At 34.6% G+C, this 21,824-nt stretch overlaps 2 protein-coding genes and 1 pseudogene across 3 annotated transcripts; 2 read left to right on the top strand and 1 right to left on the bottom strand.

The window, feature by feature from the left end:
* Positions 1 to 365: 365 nt before the first annotated feature.
* LOC133671580 (plastidic glucose transporter 4) lies at positions 366 to 7,493 on the top strand. Its single transcript, XM_062092369.1, has 14 exons — positions 366 to 782; positions 941 to 1,227; positions 1,308 to 1,461; positions 1,550 to 1,617; positions 1,876 to 2,008; positions 2,098 to 2,197; positions 2,288 to 2,400; positions 4,176 to 4,269; positions 4,404 to 4,557; positions 5,077 to 5,223; positions 5,313 to 5,386; positions 6,164 to 6,252; positions 6,443 to 6,557; positions 7,051 to 7,493. The coding sequence occupies exons 2-14, from the start codon at positions 945 to 947 to the stop codon at positions 7,231 to 7,233; spliced, it is 1,707 nt and encodes a 568-aa protein (XP_061948353.1). The 5' UTR covers positions 366 to 782; positions 941 to 944; the 3' UTR covers positions 7,234 to 7,493.
* Positions 7,494 to 8,055: 562 nt separating this feature from the next.
* LOC133670988 (uncharacterized) lies at positions 8,056 to 10,479 on the bottom strand. Of its 2 annotated transcripts, XM_062091596.1 has the most exons (5): positions 10,311 to 10,468; positions 10,046 to 10,218; positions 9,017 to 9,071; positions 8,756 to 8,930; positions 8,056 to 8,332 (listed from the first exon to the last, which is right to left on the bottom strand). In XM_062091596.1, exons 2-5 carry the CDS (start codon positions 10,163 to 10,165, stop codon positions 8,290 to 8,292), a joined length of 393 nt encoding a protein of 130 aa, XP_061947580.1. In that variant the 5' UTR covers positions 10,166 to 10,218; positions 10,311 to 10,468; the 3' UTR covers positions 8,056 to 8,289. The 2 variants fall into 2 exon arrangements, with proteins under 2 accessions (XP_061947580.1, XP_061947581.1); XM_062091597.1 differs by having other exon boundaries at positions 8,756 to 8,903; positions 10,046 to 10,479.
* Positions 10,480 to 15,439: 4,960 nt separating this feature from the next.
* Positions 15,440 to 21,170, top strand: LOC133670382 (delta(7)-sterol-C5(6)-desaturase 1-like; annotated as a pseudogene).
* Positions 21,171 to 21,824: the final 654 nt, after the last annotated feature.

Below are 21,824 nucleotides of genomic sequence, written 5' to 3' on the forward strand. Positions count from 1 at the left end.
CCCTTAGGGCACCGTTTCGGAACGCGGCTGCGGCCGCGTTCCCAAAAAATTTGAAAATTTTTTGGTTTTTTTTTTGATAAAATTTAATATGATTTGTACGTTTTGGATCGTTTTGATGTGCTGATATCAAAAATGATTTTTAAAAAATAAAAAAACATCGTTGATATGCATTTTGATATGAAAAGTTATTTGAAAAGTACCCGCAACCACACTGCCAAACGCGCTCAGAGTAGTTCATTGGCTTTTTCCCACACCAATCAGGTTCTGCTAATATATTTATTTTTCCAGCTCAACAACCGAATCTTGACATCCTTACATGACGTGGAAAGAGCGAACAGAAACTGCCAAATGACCAGAGGGAACAGAAAACGCAGACTACCTGCCGTTCGTCACATGCGGATCCATCCTCCTGCCACCCTTCCAGCGCAGATCTCCTCCTCCTCCTCCGCATTTTATCCACTGTAGGACACTGCTACTATTGTCAAAAAAAAAAATTTAATTATTTGATTATTTAAATACCAACGAAATTAATTATTCACGGAGGGAATGATTACGAAAGGAAAGAGAGTTGAAATCTCCACCATATCTGTTCACTCTCTTGTTTTGTCTGGTAAGCGCTCAGTACGCAGACAGCAACTGTTTCCCAGTCTCCACTCTCAACGGAATCCCCAAAGCCTCCCTCTCTGATCCAAACATTAATTGTACACTAGAAAAAAGAAAAGCAACTTCAGTGGTGTTCACTCATCAGTGGTCCTATCATCCCTTTTTCTCTGAGTCACTCGGTAATTCAACTTCCGCCTTGACTACTTCGATTCGATCATTTGATTTTTTACGCCTTAAATGTTTCTCTCTGCATTGGCTTTAGCTTTTTCTCTGCTCTCTTTAATTTGAGTGTTTTTATTTATGTATTCATTGACTTTTGTGTGATTGAATCTTGAAGTAAAATGCAAGCAGTGGTAATGTATGGGGGAGGCGGAGGCGGATGCGGAGGAGTCAAAGGCAGCATTAACACCAAAAGCCTAGCAGTAGGCTTTAGAGCTCTAAAAAGTCAAAAGCAGCACTACACCTCCTCCCTTGATTTCAGCAATAGAAACTCTCAACTATCTTCTTCTTCTTCTTCTTCTTTTGGATTGCGTCTCAATTCACTCTCCTCCTCCTCCATGGCAACCGAACTCACTCGCTCCTCTCTCTTCCACTCCCGCCCTGTCCTCAAAGCTCTCGCTTCCGGTCCGTCCGTTTTGATTGTTTTTATTTTATTTTATCTGTGAAGTTACGTGTTTGATTTGGATTTAATTTTTTTTTTTTAGATGGAGGAGATGTGGAAGAAGTCAGGCCATTAAAATCTGAGGATGATGTTACTTGCGCTGTGCCTGTGCCGCAGCAGCAGCAAGGGAAAGCTTCGGTTTTGCCGTTTGTTGGAGTTGCTTGTTTAGGAGCTATTTTGTTTGGTTATCATTTAGGGTAATTAATTAATTAATTTGCATTTTCCATGATTATTAGTCATATTTTCAATTGTTTTTATTGGTTTTGGATGATGATGTTGATTCAGGGTGGTGAATGGTGCTCTGGAGTATCTTGCCAAGGATCTTGGTATTGTTGAAAATACTGTCTTGCAAGGCAAGGAACTGCTGTTTGTTTATTCATTCATTCATTCATAAATGGGAGTTTGTTTGTTGTTTCTTTAAGAGCTCCGTGCTTTGCTGGTAGATTGCCTGAGTTTAATTCAAGGAAACAGAGAATGCCATTTGCCAAACTAGTAAAACAGAGATGTTTTGGTTTGTTAGACATGGCTGCGGTTCTTTGTCTGTCTTTTTGTTTATTTAATTGGCCGTTACTGGGTTGCTTATAATTCTTGGCATTCTAATGATTGAGTAGGATGGATTGTTAGCACATTGCTTGCTGGTGCTACCGTTGGTTCATTTACTGGGGGAGCATTGGCTGATAAGTTTGGGAGAACAAGGACTTTTCAGCTGGATGCAATTCCGCTAACAATTGGTGCTGTGCTCTGGTTTGCTCTTTATCTTTTATATTTTGGGCTACTGATTTTCAATACTCTTGCAAAAGCTATGTTTCAAGTGGTCCTATAAAATTTTTCAGTGCTACGGCCCAGAGTGTACAGACTATGATAATTGGGCGTCTACTTGCTGGTATAGGAATTGGTATTTCTTCTGCTATCGTGCCACTCTACATATCTGAGGTTGTAACTTACTTCATTTTCATAAGGTCACTGTGAGTGTTTGTAGTTTGTCAAGAGCTAATCTAGCATTGTACTTATTGTTTTGGTCAGATCTCGCCAACTGAAATTCGTGGTGCGCTGGGGTCTGTAAACCAACTTTTTATATGCATTGGGATTCTTTTGGCATTGGTAGCGGGATTGCCATTGGCAGGAAATCCTATATGGTATGTTTTATTTGCATTCTTTAGTGATTGCATATTCGATTTGGCTATGTTTAATCAACCTGAAGAAAGAAATAAGCATTTTTAGTAAGCCATAGGTTTAAATACCTCACCATATAAACAACAAAGCTTTTGGTCTGCTTTAAGAATGATTTCTTCCTTGTGCACAAGAAAGTTTTTGGATTTTATGAGTAGAAGCTATTGATGATAGACTTCAAAGATGGAGCAATGGAATTTTAGCTGCTTAGATATGTCATACTGGGAAGCAGCAAATAATTATCTACTGTGTTTTTTGGTTTCTTTGTTTAGAGGTACTCATTGATTGTCTAATTTTTAGGAATTCTTATACTTGTGGTTGCCAAGTGGAATATGATTTAGTTAAGGAAAGGAGAGATAATGAATAAATTTTGAATTTGACCTTTCAACTTCTCAGATTGGCATGACATGTGGCCTGAATAGAACCTGTCTGCTAGTCTGGAATTTGGAGAGTGGCAATCATTTTGCATTAGGAAAGTTTAAAAATAGTTGAGCAGTCAATACATTTTATCCTTGCTTCTCTTCATTATCTAAATGGCTCAAAAGGCAAGTTGTTGATACGTTTAGAAAGTGATTGATCTTCTGAATCTTAACCAAATCCAAGTGCCAGCAAGAAGATGGGTTTCAACATGCTTTGAAAACAGGATACAAGGTTGTGTAAAATTAATGAGGTCAGCCCTCATGTCAGACAAAGTTTTAATGTGATTTTTGACATAAGCTCTTCTGGAATACAACAAGGCAAAATGACAAGGTTGTGTATAATCTTTTGATTTATGTGATGAAGAGTTGTAATATAATGAACCTTCTAGCCAGTTCAGGTGGGCAGGGATGGCAAGGTCCTGGAAAGTGTTATTGCTAATGCTGTACATATGAAACGAGCGATGGAAGAATGTTAAGTTCATGAGCTTTCCATCCATGACTTCATTTCTTAATTTGCAACCCCCCCCCCCCCCCACATCAATTGTTGGAGATAAACTAATCGCATTTTGTCTGAGTGGGTAAAATTAATTGAAATGGAAAGGAATAGATATTGCAAAAAGATGTGGTATTGGGGGCATTTTCCCGAATGAAGATAAACACTAAAGAGTTCAAGACATGCATTCAGCAACAACATAATACCCTCATGATTGGCTTTGAAAATTGTTTGATCTTGGAAATTTAACTTTGTGAAGATTTAAAGTGAACTCATTCAAAGGTTATGATATCTCCCAGTCTCAAGAGTACGATGCCGTCTTAGTTAACTTTAACTAACTCTTCTAGCAATGCCCAATTGCATGCACATTGAGTTCTTTGCTCAGATTCTTTCTAGGTGCGTATTGTGTGCGCACAAGTCTGGATGGAACCTTAATAGAAAGAGTCTTAAACCTGGCTTTTGTTTTGTGTAGCATTGAAGAATATAACAGAAGGAATTGAAATTAATGCTCCTGTGTCATTGACTTACTGATAAAAAAAAATGTAACTATAAGCTGTTGTCTTGTTAGCATTCCAGATAGAAGTTCAGATCATCTATTCAATACGTGTTTGGCAAAATTGAAGTTGTCATGTCAAAAGAACGCATGTTTTATGCACAATTTTTCAATAAGACTAAAATGAGTGGCACCAAGTTGAAGTTATGATGTTGATTATTTCTTGAATGGCTATTAAAGTGCCCTTTACTGGAAATTGTCTTTCATTAATAACCTTTTCTTTCATCTAATTAATGACTATCTATTTACTTGAGTCTATTTATATGCCTCCTTCAGGTGGAGGACAATGTTCAGCATTTCAGCTGTTCCTGCTGTTCTATTGGCACTGGGAATGACATTTTCTCCAGAAAGTCCTCGGTGGCTTTTTCAGGTTTTTTTGTAGTATTTAATTTCATGTCAATGAGCCTTTGTATATTTGATAAGAGTTTGGATTTAATTGCACACGTTTTTATCTAAACTAATAATTCATTTAGAGGTCATTGACAAACTTTTTTTATCTTGAAGCAAGGAAAATTTTCTGAAGTTGAAAAATCCATAAAGACTCTTTATGGAAAAGAAAGAGTTGCTGATGTCATGACCGATTTAAATGTGGCTAGTCAAGGTTCTGCTGAGCAAGAAGCTGGATGGTTTGACCTATTTAGCAGCCGCTATTGGAAAGGTCCTCATAACTCTCGGGTTCAAACAAAAAATGTAGATCTTGGGTTATTGGACTTCTAAACAATAATCTGGATCAAATGATAAAATCTTTGTCTGATTTGAAGCATTATTTGCCACTTGAAAAGATTTCTAATGTTCCTAAATTCTCTGAACATACTCATGACTGCACCTGTTTTTTAGTTAGTTGTTGATGCCTCCATTAAATCCACTACTTCAGGCTTGACTGCATAAAGATTTGATGGACTCTGAAAATCAAAGATTGTACTTCCCCACCACCCTCCAAGCCAATATTACCAAAACAATGAATGGGGATAAAATTTCACGGTTTTCACCCTGCATACCTGTATTAAAAGCATGTTTAGTGATTACGGCTATTTGGAAAATAATGTTTTCACAAGTAAAAAAATGTCCAAATTAACCTTCTATGGATTACTGTCGCTGCAACTTGTTGTTATATTACTTGTACAACTATTAAGTTTGATTTGTCAGGGTAAATGAGTTATTTTTTATTTTTATCCAGTTGTGAGCGTTGGTGTAGCACTTTTCTTTTTCCAACAAATGGCTGGTATAAATGCTGTGGTGTATTATTCAACTGCTGTGTTCCGTAGTGCTGGAATTGAATCAGATGTTGCTGCCAGTGCTCTTGTTGGGGCATCAAACGTCTTTGGTAAAAATTTTGTTATCTTCCCCAATGAAATTAGGTGCATGCATAACTTTACAATTTGCAAATGTTTCAATTTGACTGGCCTTTTCCAGGTACAACTATTGCATCTTCCTTAATGGACAGGCAAGGAAGGAAGAGTCTTCTGATCACTAGCTTCTTAGGAATGGTAGGTTATTTGGTAGTTTCAAACCATCCACTCTTCTTAATCAAATAAACATTATTTTCTGTCGCATTTTTATGATCAAGAACAGAGCTGACACCCTTTTTTAACTACCTTCTGCATCTGATTTCAGTTGCACATTATCCTTCTCTCTCTCTCAGCCCACACTGATGAACTTGATTTTCTATAATCAAGTACTTCTACTAAAAATTGTTATAAAACTGACTTTTAATCCTATTGGTCTAATACCTGGTCGGGAATTATTGAGTTAAGAGAACACAGAAAAAGTAAAAGAAACAGTGGCCAATCTACATTAAGAAGTTATCTTGACAAGGATTTAGTGGTCTGGTCTGTTCATGCTAGTCACCTTTATATGCTGAAAGTAAGATGTGCATTAGTAGTTTCCAATCATAAAGTCTTATTTTGTGACCTGAATGGATTATTCAGTCATGAGCTCTCCTTTCTTCTGTCTTTGGTGACTGATAGATGGCATTATAAAACATATTGATGAGCTGATGGTTACTAAGGCATTATCGATGCACTATGTTAGATAATATTAGTATCTCTAGTCTGTCTACCTTTTCTTCCAGCACACATGGCATAGAATTTGGTTACATAATTTCAACCCTCTATAACTAGAAGCCCTCCACATGTCCAAGTTCTAAGTACATCTTTTGTGCATCTTTCTTTACAAACATTTGTATTCCCGGGGAAAAATGTTTCGAATGTGTAGGATAATATTGTATCTAATACACTTCCATTTCTGTGTCTTTGGTTATGAAGGCTGCCTCAATGCTGCTGCTTTCCTTGTCCTTCACTTGGAAGGCCCTAGCACCATATTCTGGAACCCTTGCTGTTCTAGGGACAGTTTGGTAAGTCAATTATTTTCCTTGTGAGATCAGTCAAGCTCATTTCTTTCCTCTTGTTTATGAGCGTCTGGGCAGAAGGGGGTGGAGAGGGGTTAAAATGAGATTTAATTGAGCTTCTCCTTTTACTGTTGTGTGTTATTTTTGTCCACGTGGACGTTGAAATCTAAATGTGTCTTCTCATCTCTTAACACAGCTATGTGTTGTCGTTTTCACTTGGTGCTGGTCCTGTGCCTGCTCTTCTTCTCCCAGAGATATTTGCCTCCAGAATTAGAGCGAAAGCAGTTGCTTTATCCTTGGGCATGCACTGGGTAAGTCATGAAGAAGAACATTTGTAAACTATGGTTTTCCAACTGCAGAGAATTAGCAGTGTGCTAGTGTGGAATGATTTGCAATTTTGCCTCTAGTTACCACCTTCAAAAACTGCTATGCAATAAGAGCAAAACACCCCGAACATATAGATAAGCAATTGGCTGGAATTAAGATGGTGACCGCAAAACAAGTCATCATTTCATTTGCCAATGATTTTGAATAGTTCATTTTGTATAAATATGAATGCACATGCATTTCTGTAGGGGAGCCCATGGTTGATTTAGAGATCATACCAACAGAATGCCTCTGTTCTGTGGAGTTTTCTGGGCATATTTGTAGTCATGTATTTGTGTTTATTCTTTACTTGTCTTTTGAGTAGGTACATGCCAATGGAACTTATGTTTAATCTACTGGACTTTTTTTTTGTTTTTTGAGAATGTTTGATTGGTTGACATTACATGCTAATAATGACTTGCTTTGCTGTGGTAACAGGCTGCAAATTTTGTCATCGGCCTGTATTTCTTGAGCTTTGTGAACAAGTTTGGGATCAGCTCTGTATATTTAGGATTTTCAGGCATCTGTCTTCTTGGTGTCTTGTACATAGCAGCTAATGTTGTGGAAACGAAGGGACGTTCATTAGAAGAAATAGAACAAGCTCTTGACCCTGCAATTTAACCGGAATTCTTGTCGAAAGTGCACTTGATAATAATGTCATCCCGGCTCGTCGACATGGTGCTTTTTACCCCTGGAGGGTTCATCATTTTGCAGGAACTGTCACTGGGTTTGCTATAGTCCCACATGTTCAAAGTTAAGTCCCTAGTGTAACCAGCTTAGTGAACTGGCTGTTTTTTGTATGTAATATCAGAACTGCGGCACCAATAATCAGTTGTTTCATCAAAGCTGAATGTCAAATATTACAAATAAATTCTTTTCCATATGATTCTTGGATGAAAATTTACATAGCCGTTCCGCAGACTGATTAGCACATTGTCGAGTTAAGCTTCCAAGCCTTGGTAAATGATACACATGCCTATATACCTCTGAGTTGAGAAATGAAACTGCTAACTTAATCTGAAAGGAACAGGTAGCGGGACTTGGCTTGCTATGTTGCTTTATCGTCCATATCTTTAGAGACTCTGACATTTTAGCATTTAGAGAGGCATCCGCCTAGGGAACACGAGAACTGAGAAGAAAAAAATGATACTAGAGAGATGGCTGGTGGTCGCATCACAACAATGTCACAGTTTTATTCCTGAATGCTGTTTGACCGAACATTTTCTGAAAGGCAATAAACTTTCATAATCATGCTTATGTAACTTGGCTAATCAAGATTAAAAGGGAAAATCATCCCTAACATAATTTCATAGTTTGATTGAAATTGAATTTACTCTCGGTATTTTGGTTGTTTAACCCCGCGAGCCGGGTATTATAACTATGGCCAAAACATGGATATGGAACAAAATAATTGCTATGGATGATGCTGCTCGTGTAGAATCATTTACATTCAAACCAAACACTTTCTATTCCATCTTTTCCAAGTCACCTAGTCGTTATTTGGCAGCCCTTCTAAATATATTCCTCGTTACATCATTAAGAGCTTGTGTATGACGATGTTTGTCGAAACATGTAAATGAAACCCAATATAGGAACGGAACTTCAGGCGCCTTTTGCAAATATTTTGAGAGGCGAACTTCAGATCAGGTGCGCTGCGTCTCAAACAACCAGTGACGTCTACATATTGGCTTTTCTCTCCCATCTTTCCTTTGTATCAAGCCTACAAACAAAGTAACACATAGGACACCATTAAGAACAGGATACAAGGTGGGGGGAAGAAACATGGCAACACTAAGCCACCCACATTGATGTGAAAAAAAAAGGGTCACGTCAGAACAGAAGGTGTGACATCCATGTTTTAATGCAGTCACATTAACTAACGTATGTATAAGCATGCATACTCTCTCACAAACTTGTAATATAGCCTCGTTATTGCATAACTCACCATTTAGCACTCCACATGCGGGTTCTGTTTCATACCAAGGAGTTATAGTGGACGTCAAATTAGAATAGCTAGAGACCTTTGAAATAAAACACCCGTGAAACATCTCATTTTTCATGTGTGAGCTGCTACATTTACCCACTTGAACGTGTCCTACAAGCATAGTTAAGAATTGCACCCAGGACTAATAGCAGAACATACCCCCAGTGTAATTTCTGGCGTTTCTTTTCTGAATGATGTGCTGACACATTGTCTTGTGGAGTAGAGAAGCTGGCATTGTCATCAAGGGGTTTCAAGTCAGGAGCACCTGAGTCTTCAATGTTTGTGCCCGTATCTTTGCTTTTGAGGTCTTTTTCATGAGATTTTCCAGTACCATCTGAAATCCATAAAAGGTTATTAGATAAGAACAGCTTAAAAATTCCGTACGAAAAACTTCATAGTAGGTAATATGAAAAATGATACCTTTTGATTTCTTATGAATCTTTGATTTTATTTGTAAGCGCCTTTTGTGTAGCTCCTATATCACAGAAGTCAAAATTTCAGGTGTCACAAAAGGATTTGGAAAGAGTTGATTTCAACTAAGCATTCTCTTTTGAGTTTTAAGGGCGTTAACTTGATGATCTTAGTCAAGGCTCTAGCATTCTCAACCTTTAGTTTCTCACTTCATGCTATTCCTTTGATTTTAGGATATCCAAGAGGGAATGCTAGACTAACAAAGCCCAAAAGAGCACTCTCTTTTCCACAGTGTGTACTACTCCACACATACCCAAAACTCCATCATGAGATTCCATCAAGAAATATGGTTCGCCTTTAATAATGGATAATAAATAAGAAACCAAATGCAGGCCATAGTCAGCGAGTGAATGCATGTCTTTCACAACAATCCCTTCAGTTATGCCCTTGCATTTTTTACTAGATAAGTCCACCACTTCATGGGAAAACAACTCATAACTGCATGCTAGTCGAACAAGAAGCCGATGCAAAATTCTACATCATGATGGTAGCTTAGAAATGCATGTTACATATATCGAAAAGCTCATGACTTGTAAAAATCGCTTCAAGCAAACAAAAATAACCGATTCGAAATATGGATTCACAAATTGACAATGTCTTACTCCCAATTTGTAATACCTCCTAGAAAAAAACTGTTTAGGAACTCACAAAATGCACTAAAAAATCCATGACATTGAACTTCTTTAAGAACCCAGAAATTCTATACGTTACATCACACACCCCCAATCTGATACACACAAATCTCAAAACTTTGCTACATTAAAGCATTCTAATAAGAAACCAATCACAACCCAATCAACTTTCACTTCCACACACCTTGTTCGACCATCTTTACACAAAAGAGAAATCACCCACTCAGAAAAATACATTATAGATCAGAGATTTAGTCCTTAAACTATCAAAAGATTTCAAATTGGCTCATGCATATCGTTACATACAGGTATCTATAATAAAAGGAGAGATAACGATCATACATACTTGTAGCTTGGAAAGCTGGTCTTGAGTGACACGTTTGGGCTTGAAATCCGGCTGCAAAGATGGGTTTGATGCTATAGCTTCTTCTCTTCTCTCGTCTTCTTCCTCTCCTTTCTGGAGCATTGTCACCTATCTTTCTCCTCCTCTCTTTTGGAGGTGTCTTCTGGCGTTCTTCCCTGTAAGATCAAAGAGTTAAACGGTGCGTTTCTTTCGATAGGCCAAAACGGTGAGAAAACATGCGTTTTTAGGTCTTGAGCTAATATGATACCCCTCACAAGGATGAAGCATTCCAATTTCCAATGTTAAAAAATTAGAGCTCATATGATACTTCTTTTGCTTCCAGCTAAGAAGAAGAATTTGATGATGAACTAAGACACAAACAAAAAAAAGCTATGGAGGAGAGTGCAAAAGAAGTAAACCCCACAAATTAATCAATAACTATGAAGAGAGTTAATTAATGTGTTTTCAAATGATTCAAAACAGACCGTGAAGGAACAATTTAATGATAAACACCTACTTATTTTTGTATTTTACAAATATTTTTAAAAATTTAAATATTTTTAATTTAAATTATTTTTTATATATATTTTTAGATTATTTTAATGTATTGAGATTAAAAATAAATTTAAAAAAATAAAAAAATATTATTTTAATTCATTTTTAAATAAAAAAATTTTAAAAATTAATCACCACCAGCCTATCACAACATTAAACAAATATTAAATAAATTAGACTAAATTTAAATTAATTTATATATTTTTTAAGTGAATTCACGAAATGCTAGTAATTGGCTAGTTATTAATCTTATAGGAAAGACCATCACGCTCTCTAGTCTCTTCCAAAACCCTAACAAGTAACAACCACAAATAAGTAAGAAAAAAACAAGCCCACAATTTTATTCTTCCAATCAATGGCAACAAAGAACAAACACATCCTGCTATAGCCGAAGACCCACCTTCTACTTTTAACTCGGAAAGAAGAACAACGAGATGATGAACAAAATGTGAAACAAACCCAAAACTCTCTCTTTCATGCACAACCACAAATCGAAACCCTAAAATCTCAACCCACTGATCAATAACAAGAATATGATTTTGAATAGAATGCCAGTCTTGCAGCCTCCATGCTTGAAGAGAATATATAACGTAAAAGAAGTAAAAGCCTATGAACTTGAGAAACCAGCAACAGCCGCGAAAAGGGTCGACGAGGGATCGAAAGACTCAAAATGAGCCAAGAAGAATCATTGAAATCTTGAGAATTCCAAGTCCATTCGAAGGATATGATGTGATTATTGTGCCGAAAGGTTAACTAGTTTCACTCTTCCAAGGGACATGCATGGATATGTTTTTTAGTTACATTAAGAGTTCTATTTAGTTTAAGAGGCGACTAAAGGGTAAAATATCGAAGCATGAGAAGAAAATTAAGAATAATGTAAAGTATAATAATAACCCTTTTAACAAGAAATAAACATAACAAAATGTATTCGATCGATTTGTCAATACGTACTTGGCAGAGGTAGTAATGATATCACGAGGTAGTAATAAACATAAGATTTTATTTTTGCTTAAAGTTTTTTAACTATAAAAACATGTTGGAAAAACATGTATATATAATTTTTTAAAAAAATTAATTGACTTGCAACGAAGCACGGGTGAAGTATCTAGTATTATACTATAATGCTTAGACTATAACTTAAAAAGACTAGATCAATCGGCCTCATGTTTTTACAATGTTATGATATTAATACAAGATATTCTTTTTACCTAAGAAAGCTAAATGGTGTAGGGATTTCACTGTAACTTTAGACACAGATTACTGTGGATTGCGACAGTAAAATTTACATTGGTATGTTGTGTAATTAAAAGGACCATGAGCATTTTTTTATTTTTTAATCAAAAAACTACTGATGCATGTTCTACACACCCTAGCAAGTAAGAGGTGCCCGCACTATTAAGGAGACGCGTCAGACACTTCTTGGTGCCCAAATCTAGCTATTTGATGTATAACTAGATGCGCAAACATGCTCCATTCCACATGGTGTGGCGCATGTAAACATATCATGGTTGGATTGTCGTTCGGTGATCAATTGATTGTGTTTTTTCTTTCTTTTCTCTCTACTGACAACTAAAGTGCACAATTATCCTATGTGTTGTTTGTTGTTTGTTGTTTACTTGGGTCTAACATGAGTTGCTAAACCCAAGCACCTTGGATATGACAAACACGCGAGGCCCAATGTACTTGGGTTTGGCTATAACGTCAACCCAAGGTCCTTGGGTCTGGTAACAATGCCAGGTCCAAGAGCTTTAGGTCTGACAACCATGTCTAGCGCTAGACCCAAGTGCGAGTCTAACATAATTACCAGACCCAGGCTTCGTGGGGCTGGCAACCCTATACAAGTGCACTGTGGACCAAGGCACAATACACTATGGACTTTCACAGTGAATTTTTCAAGCTCTGAAGGCTTGGAATGAGGTTAATGTTGTCTTTTCATATAAAGTTAAATTATTATTTTGCTTTTTAGTTGAAAAAATTAAAGCTCTGGTTGTGGAAGTATTTCAGTATTTTTCATAGGCTCATTAGTATTAAATGTTTTAGTGGGGGTATGGTAGTCAGTTGATGATTATTTGCATAGTAAAAATATTATTATATCCGTAAGGTTAACAAAATTAAAATCTGTTGCCCGGAAGTTTTTTAATCTTTCACAAACTGTTAAATAGTTTAAATACATCTTTAGCCTTACAAAAGATAAAAAATAAACTTTGTATATGGGGGTATTTTTTTCACATTTTTTTAATGTAATTTCTATAATCATGGGGGATATTTTGATATTGTTTTATTATTTTTAAATTTAAAAAGTTGTGCTGGATCTATATTTACTTGGGTCTGACAAATAAACAAGATTCAAATTATTTAACTACCAGACTCAAGTAATGTTGATTTGACATGATTTTTAGACTTAAAATACTTGTGTTTGACATAACTGTCATATCCAAGATGCTTGGATCGAGGATGTCTGCTGTGAATGACTCTTGTCGACAAACTCACACACAGTTCAGAGGGTAAGGTTCTCTCTATTTACGTGTACTTGTTGTCCGAAGGCCAAGACATGCTTTCTGTCTTCCTTCTTTGCTCTTGATTATGACATATCTAATATTATATTATAATGCTCAACCTATCTACCGTAGGCTTGGGGCTGTGGGGGCAGTTTATTGAGTTTGGGTTTACTGTTGTTATTATTGTTATTTTTTAAAATATTTTTATTTAAAAATATATTAAAATAATATTTTTTTATTTTATAAAAATTATTTTTAATATTAATACATCAAAATAATCTATAATATTAAAAAGATATTAATTTAAAACAAGCAATAAAATAAAAAAATATTAATTTTTTTAAAAAACACGTTTAAAATACAAATCAAATATGCATCATAAATTAACATTACTTGATTGTGTAGATTAATTAGTTCTCATGTGCCATTGCAGATAATTTGTTGACAAAAGTGCTTGTACTGCGTTCAAAATAGAAAAAAAATCAGGCATATGCATAGGAAAGAGTCTGTTTGGAAAATGGTTTTCAACCATGTTTTTTTAAAATTTATTTTTTTTGTTTTTTATTGAAAATTATTTTGTATATATTTTTAAATTATTTTAATATGCTAATATTAAAAATAATTTTTAAAAATAAAAAATATTATTTTAATATGTTTTCAAATAAAATATATTAAAAAAATAACAGCTAATATCCTCACAAACACGCTTACAGTATAAAGTAGGGGTAAGAAAAAAATCGAAAAACCGATTAAACCGAGAAATTCAGAAAAAAAATAACTGAAAAAACCAAACAAAAAAAACCGATTAAACCGATTAAAATTTTGAAAAAACAGGCTGGTTTGGTTCGGTTTTGGTTTTATAAGCAAAAACCGAAAAAATTGAATCGAACCGAAACCGAAAAAACAGAGCCAAAACCGAGAAAATCATGCCAAATTCGAGCCAAACCAGAAAAATCGAGCCAAACCAAAAAAACTGAGCCAAACTGAAAAAAACGAGCCAAAACGGACAAAACCGAGCCAAAACCAAGAAAACCTAGTCAAACCAATTTAAACCGGTTTTTACCCTAAAAAACCAAACTGAAACTGGTAGGTTTGACCCGGTTTCGGTTTGATTTTTTTTTTAATTTTGGTTTAGTTATTTTTTTAATAAAAATCGAACCGAATCGAAAATAATCACCTCTAATATAATGATCACTCTTTTTTTATTAAATATATTATATTTTTATAATATATCCTAACATTAAAAACATATTTTTTAATTTATTTTTAATGATATTATCAAATATTAAAAATAAATTTATTTTTTAAAAAAATTATTTTTTAGAAAATAAACTACCTATATATATAAAAAAAAAGTGAGAGTGTGGCAAGGATGTGGTTCAAGTGTTCAACACGACGTCACACAACATGTATACAAAACAGTCTCACAGCACAGTGCAGTACGGCAAAAAAAACAAAAACCCTCTTCTACTCCAAACTCCTACTTCCTGGTAGTTTCACTAGAACAGCGCACACGCGCGTTTTAGTTCCCTGTTTCGAGGCTGTTTGTTTGCTGGTTGTTTCTGCATTTGAAATAATCACAGCAAACATGAAATGCAATTTAATTTTAGTGGTCCCATATAATTTTATGTTTTACGCGAATTTTGCAAAGCAACTCATGGCTGCTTGGCAAAATTCTGTATGCACGCAAACAGTGCAATTCATTTGCATTGTGTGCACGCAAACAATGCAAACAGTGCAATACACTTGTACTATTCGAGTTTTTTTTTTTCCAGTGTGTTTAATTTTTGTAATTATTTTTTTAAAAAATTAGTTTAGAATGAATTAAATTTACTCACATTGTCATGTAAATAATATTTTTTTTCCTGAAAAACTAGTGTAGAGTGAATTAAATTCACTCGCACTGTAATATCAAATCAATTTTATTCCTGATAATATTTTATCTAATTTTATTGCACGCTCAAAAAATAATAAAAACTGTAATTCTTGTCGAATGAATTTTGTACGTAATGAAATTGTAGATAGTTTAATAGTATAATAAAAAATATTTTATATAAAGTATTATTTATTTCATGAAATAATAACAATAGTTAAATCTACAACATTTAAATTAAAAATCATCAATTTTAATATATATATATTTTAAAATTATTTTATAACTTTAATTTTAAAAGTATTCTTAACCAAACATATTAAACTATTTTTTATTCAACCTCAATTTCAACCACAGTTTTAACCAAACACCTATTTTTTCAAACCAACCTCAATTAAAAGTACTTTTTATAAAATAATTTTTTTAAAATTACAACCATAACAGCTACCGCAATACCAAACACACTCTTCATCGGACATCTCTCTCTCTCTCTCTCTCTCTCTCTCTCTCAATCTTATATCGCCGGCGGCGTGTCGTCGGGAATCTGAAAGACCATAAACATGGAGGGAGACAAGTACTGGCAGCAGTTCTTGGACGAGACAACAATGTTCAACAACATTGTTTTGCGTCATTTGTTACCCTCCAGTTGCTGGGTCACGCTACCTCATTTCTTGCAGACTTGGCTTCGTAACTTCGTTGCTGGAACTCTTCTTTACTTCATCTCTGGACTTCTCTGTGCTTCTATATTTATTACTTGAAACGCAACGTTTATGTTCCTAAAGGTAACGGGCACATTTCTTTTTCTTGTTTGATGTTTTTCTTGATGTGAGATGGGTTTTGCTCACTTGTTGAATTCATGAATCTGGGTTTTGTTTATTTATTTTTTTCGTCGTTCGCTGTTTGACTTTGGGTCCAATTTTTTGTCTTTCTTTCTGAGTATGAATTTTTTATTTTTATTTTAATTCTGTCTAGATGTTTCTTTGGAATAACTGGCTTAGTTTTTCTAGTTAATTAATAGATATGGTTTGATTTTTTTTTTTGGTTTTAAAAGTTCTTCTTTTGTGATGTTTATGATTGATAAGGTATGGGTCGATCCTGTTGTTGATTTTGAATCTGGATTTTTGTTTGGTTATGCTTTTTCATGTTTGACAATTGATGTTACTGGTATCATGCTGTTTTCCTTTTTCCTCCCTGGATTCTTAATTTTGTTACTGTTGAAGCTTTGCAATTAGACTGTGAGATGATGCATTTGTGGTTGGAAGATTTGATGAGTTGGTATTGCTCGAACTCGAATCATTTGTACTGTTACTGTTGCTTTTCTCAACAGAGAGTGGATGGCTAGTTGTAAAGTCTGGGTCTTTGTTTATAGTCCACTGATGACCTTATTATTGGCTGCTTTTGCATAGGTGCTTATTTATAGTATCTGCTTTGCTGTCAAGTTTGATTGTTGTATCATCTATTTTTATTCTAAACTTTTCAAGATTTTTTTTCACTTGGATTTTGAATGTATCTCAATTGTGAATTAATGTTTATGTCTGAGTTGTTTAATGACTGTGTTTTTTCTAATGATCTATTTACTGTATTATATTGGGTTTTCTTTTTTTTTTTTTCCCACCTCCAGATCTGCAATGAAATTTTTAAGTTGATTGATGCAGTGCGAGTACCTGCTTCCTCCATTTAAACTTTCAAGTGTTCGATATAGATATCAAATGTTTCTAATTTTTTGGAGGGTAAATGTTCCTGAATGTGAATCTGAGTTTCTTTATTTATTAGTTTTCGATCTTTATGTCAACCTTCTAATTGTTTTCCCCAATAAGATGCATATTTTGTCAATTTAAAGGCCATCCCATGCCTTTGTTTTCTTAGCTACATTACTTGCAGATACGATCAAAAGATTAATGTCTTCTCCCAAGTATAGGAGTGTCGAAGTAATAAATAACCTGGCAAGACCAGGGTCGAACCACAGGGAGGTTAACTGTATAAACTATAAATAAAAAAATAGATAATAACAGAAAAAGAGTTGAAGAGAGCTTTGAGATGTGATATTGATGTAAGGATTAAACAAGGATAAAATAATTGTTAAGGTTAGAGGATCTATTAATGATATTTCAAACAAGTATAATATAAATTTCTTTTATTACTCAATTGGACACCACACATAAAGAAGGTTTCAATCGGATTATAAATTATTAACATGATTACATTAGTTATCTTATTCGAATAATGCTAATACTTGTAAATGTTGTCAGGTATTCATGATTATAACTTATGTTAACAATAAATCAAGTTCCTTTCATAGCACAAATGTCGGTCATACCATACGGTTGGGCTATGAAAGTGCCAAGTATTTATTGTACCAAGGGTTATACAACATAAATCTAGATTAACCATTTAACAAGCAAAGTATTAAGAGTGAATAAGATAACAAATACAAAACATGTTAGTATCAAACATTAAGGTCCATGTTGAGTTTATACTATACTTATTCTTACACCATCAGTGTAACCTTTTCACCTTGACATAATAAACTTAACTAAATATAAAAAGAGAGAAACATAAATAAACAAGATAAGAACATAAATAAGATATAAGTTAACTAAGTAAAGGAAAGGAAATGAAAGGCATAAACAAGAGATTAATGACAGCAAAACTTAAGTATTAACAAAATATAAAGAGAGAGAGAGCAAGAACATGATCTTGATCTGAAAACCAAGATGCCTAAATGCATGACAAATGCCTCCTTTTATAGGCCAAAATTTGGAATTATTGATTTGATGACTAATTGTTGAGTGGGTGGTCACATCTTGACTTGGTGAAAATTCTTATCTTCTTGTCTGAATAAAACGTCATTGCTAAAATCAGAATTTAAACAGATAGTCTTCATGAAATTTGTAGGAAATTGTTTCAGCTTTCAAAAAAAAAAAAAAGAATCAGTGCATTTGGACTTGTAGAACTTGATATATGGGCTGGACACTGAATAGTGTCTGGGCTGTAAGACAGATTCCGACTTCTCCGTTATTGCTACAATTTGAACTTCTTTTTGAATCTTGAACTCTTCATGAAAGTTTTAGGTCTATGTCTTAGCTTTACATCCATATAGACCAGACCTAAATCTAAGTTCTACAGCTCCAGTTATGATCTATTAACCGAATGGTGTTTCACTTTGGAATGAACCAACATCTCTTTTCTAAGCTTAACCCTCTTTTTGTCTTCTCAATTTCAGTAGTTAAACTCATCAATCAATCTTTTTGATTTATGTGACAGACCTACATTTAAGATGAACATTTACCATAAATTAAATGTATTTTATATTATTAGACATGTTATTATAAAACATGCTCTAGTTAAGGAGTTATTGATGTTTTAAGTGCAAAATGATAATATAAAACCTTGATAAAAAAACACTTTTAAGTAATAATCACTTGCTTTCCCTACTTTGCTTTTAAATATAACTACATATTATACCATATTCTTGTCCCCCATGCTTACCTATTTTAACTTTCTTGGAAACATGTAATATTTTTTACCTCTTTTTCTGCAAGTTATATTCACTGCAATTGCTCCTTTTTGCTTTGTGAGTTTCACATAGCCATTTAGTTAGCATGGTGTGCTGAAGCCCGAATGCCACATAAAATAACATTACTTCATTACATGATTATGACAACAGGAGTTACGATGTGTATAGAAGTTACTGCTTTTCATGTTTTTCCGCCATCTGTCCCTATTTGCAGGGAAATTACCGCTTTTTATTTCTTATGTTAAATTTTTTTCCTGTTCCTATTTGCCCATAGCATGTGCATATCTCTTTAATAAGGTTGCCCTGCTATTTCAACCAATAAGTTTGACTTTTAAAAGTTGTTGATTGATTCATTGGTAGAGTTTTCTTATGTAAGATGGTCATACTAGGTTTTCATATGTAAGGTATTATTTGGGTTTCATTTGGAATCTTTTATCATTCACTTCGGGAAGATGTTGTGCTAGTTTCCTTATCAGGCTCAAGATTACACCTTTTTTTGATCTCTTGCATATTCCCATTGCAGATGCCATCCCTTCAAATAGAGCCATGCTCTTACAAATATATGTTGCTATGAAGGCGATGCCATGGTACACTCTGCTTCCAACTGTTTCTGAATACATGATTGAAAATGGCTGGACAAAGTGTTTCTTTAGCATATCTGAAGTTGGCTGGTTTGCCTACATCACGTATTTGGCTATGTTTCTTGTTATTGTGGAGTTTGGGATTTACTGGATGCATAGAGAATTACATGATATAAAACCTTTGTACAAGCATCTTCATGCAACCCATCACATCTACAACAAACAGAACACTCTTTCTCCATTTGCTGGTATGTTCTTAATCCAGTCTATTTAGTTCCACTGTTTATGAAACAAATTCTACAATACCCTAAAAACTCCTTATCCAAATCTAGCCCCCCATGCTATTTCTCATCTCATTTTGCAAGAGGTTCAATGCCAGTTTGCAAGTGTTACCAAACATGGCCATAGCCAGTAACACCTTGACTGGATATGAGGTTTGTGCTGGATATTATTTTGTAACAGTGGAAATTTGGCACTGACAAAAAAATAATTCCATCCCTTGAAAAGTATAGTTACGGTACTTTGTTACAATTAAAGAAAATGTGACTATTAGAGAACTGCCTTCTTTGTTGCTGAATTTCAGCAATAAGCAATCCATATCTGGCCTGAAGGTGACCTGATATGGTACATCGGTACCAACTATGTGGACATATTTGGATCACCAGTGTAATGTAGTGTAAAAATTGCAGAATTTAGTGAAAAAAATTGTGGATGAAGTGTGATGTTTTTGGAAAAGGTGTACAGGGAAGGCATTGCAGAATTTGCTGCTACACGAATGTTGTAGCTTATTGGCTGAAAGCTTTTATTACAAGGTGTGCTTTGCTTGCTTTGCTCTAATATTTGCGTACAAATTCAAAACTTTCACTATTTGCTAAGATAACTGGATTAGGTTATAATACAAGCTTATTCTTCTGCTAATGTTGACTACTTGCCTTTTTTCTTTTGCTCTATTAGCATGACCTTCAAAATGCACTGAATTTGCTGCAAATTGTGTTCTTTGACCAACTTTTCATTGAATTTCACAAAAACACCGCACTGAATTCCCGACTTTGGTAATGATACAACTGAAACAACCCACATTGTGTGATCAAGTCACTGAACGTGCTAGACAAAAATTCCACATTGTATGATTCAGTTAATGAATCTGTGGGATCAAAGTTCCGAAAAGTTAGTTTAAAATGTAGAAGCTGCCCTCTATTAGAAGAATGTAAAAGTAAATCATTGATGAATTGGTAGAAACTTTGTTGATAATTGCATCAACATCAGGTGGCTTCTATACAGGGGAAAACACTACGTTTTTGGGACTTTCGTCACATACATTCGACGACATGTTGAAATTTTGTTCCATACATTTGGTGATCTGGTCAAGGAATATGGGATTTATGTAGTCTCTATACCACTGAATTTCAGAATTCAGCGTGGTGGTTGTGAGGGATTGAGTGAAAGATTTCCCCTGAGGGGAAGGTATTGTTGACTTCACATTAAGCAATTGCTTTTATTTGAATCAAGTCATATTTAGCATTGTTAACTACTTGGAATTACTTTTATTTTAGTGAGATATCCCTCTTAATGTACCATTATAATCAGAATTTTTAATCTGGATCACTAACTAGAAGTAATTGTCTATTTCAGGTCTGGCATTTCACCCACTGGATGGGATTCTACAAGCTGTACCACATGTTATAGCTCTCTTTCTCGTGCCAATCCATTTTAGGTCACACATAGCCCTCTTATTCATTGAAGGTGTATGGACAGCCAACATTCACGATTGCATCCATGGCAACCTATGGCCCATAATGGGTACTGGGTACCACACAATTCATCATACTACATACAAGCATAACTATGGCCATTATACCATATAGCATAACTATGGCCACACAATTCATCACACATAGCCCTCTATGTTTATGTTTGTATTCAAATGGGGAGACTAGTGCAGCAGCTATGAAGTGACAAGGAGGTTGGTTTTATGCTGTCAAACTTGTTTTACAAACTGTAGCTCAACTTGACATTAGTTTCCTCCTCGTTCCCAATGTATATGAAATTCGAACCTTTTATTTCCTTTGAGACCAAAAAAAAAGAAAGAAAGGGGGATTTGTACATGGCTAATTTGTTCAAGATTGAAACCAAACCAAGGAGCTAAGGAGCTAAGGAGCTAAGGGATCATTCCCAACACAGACACACGGGAAAAAAACAGGAAAAGGAAAGAGTTGAGGGTTCGAGGGACACTGCTTGGTAACTTTTCTGTCCATTATACATTTGCATTATGCCATTCAGGAATTATTAGTGCTATTAAGAAATAACGACACTAATAATCATTTATGTTTGATGGAATGTGTATCATGTTATTAACAATATTCAAAAGTTAAAACCATCTAATGCAAGTTGTAAACTAAAGATATGGGTTATGTACTGAGATTACAAAGTGTTCAGGGGTTGCTGGTTGAAGGAATGGAAATAGAAATGAGACGGAGGAGATAGAAATGTATTTGATTGAAAAGATAAATATAAAAATAAATGTTTTGGAATGAATTTTTATATTTTTGAGATATTTTTCTAAAAATAATATATATTGTTTTTTATTTTTAAAATATCATTTTGTAATGATTCTAGATTATTGTTTCTTATGGTGAAAATTGAAAAGCAAGAATTGGTGGGATATCTTTATTGAATCCGAAATGAAACTGAAACAATTGAAATAGAAAGTACAAAGCTTGAAAGAACAGAGTTAGAAAGAATAAATTGAGATAATAAA

This window comes from Populus nigra, chromosome 13, assembly GCF_951802175.1.
Source record: "Populus nigra chromosome 13, ddPopNigr1.1, whole genome shotgun sequence".
In the NCBI taxonomy this organism is placed as follows: Eukaryota; Viridiplantae; Streptophyta; class Magnoliopsida; order Malpighiales; family Salicaceae; genus Populus; species Populus nigra.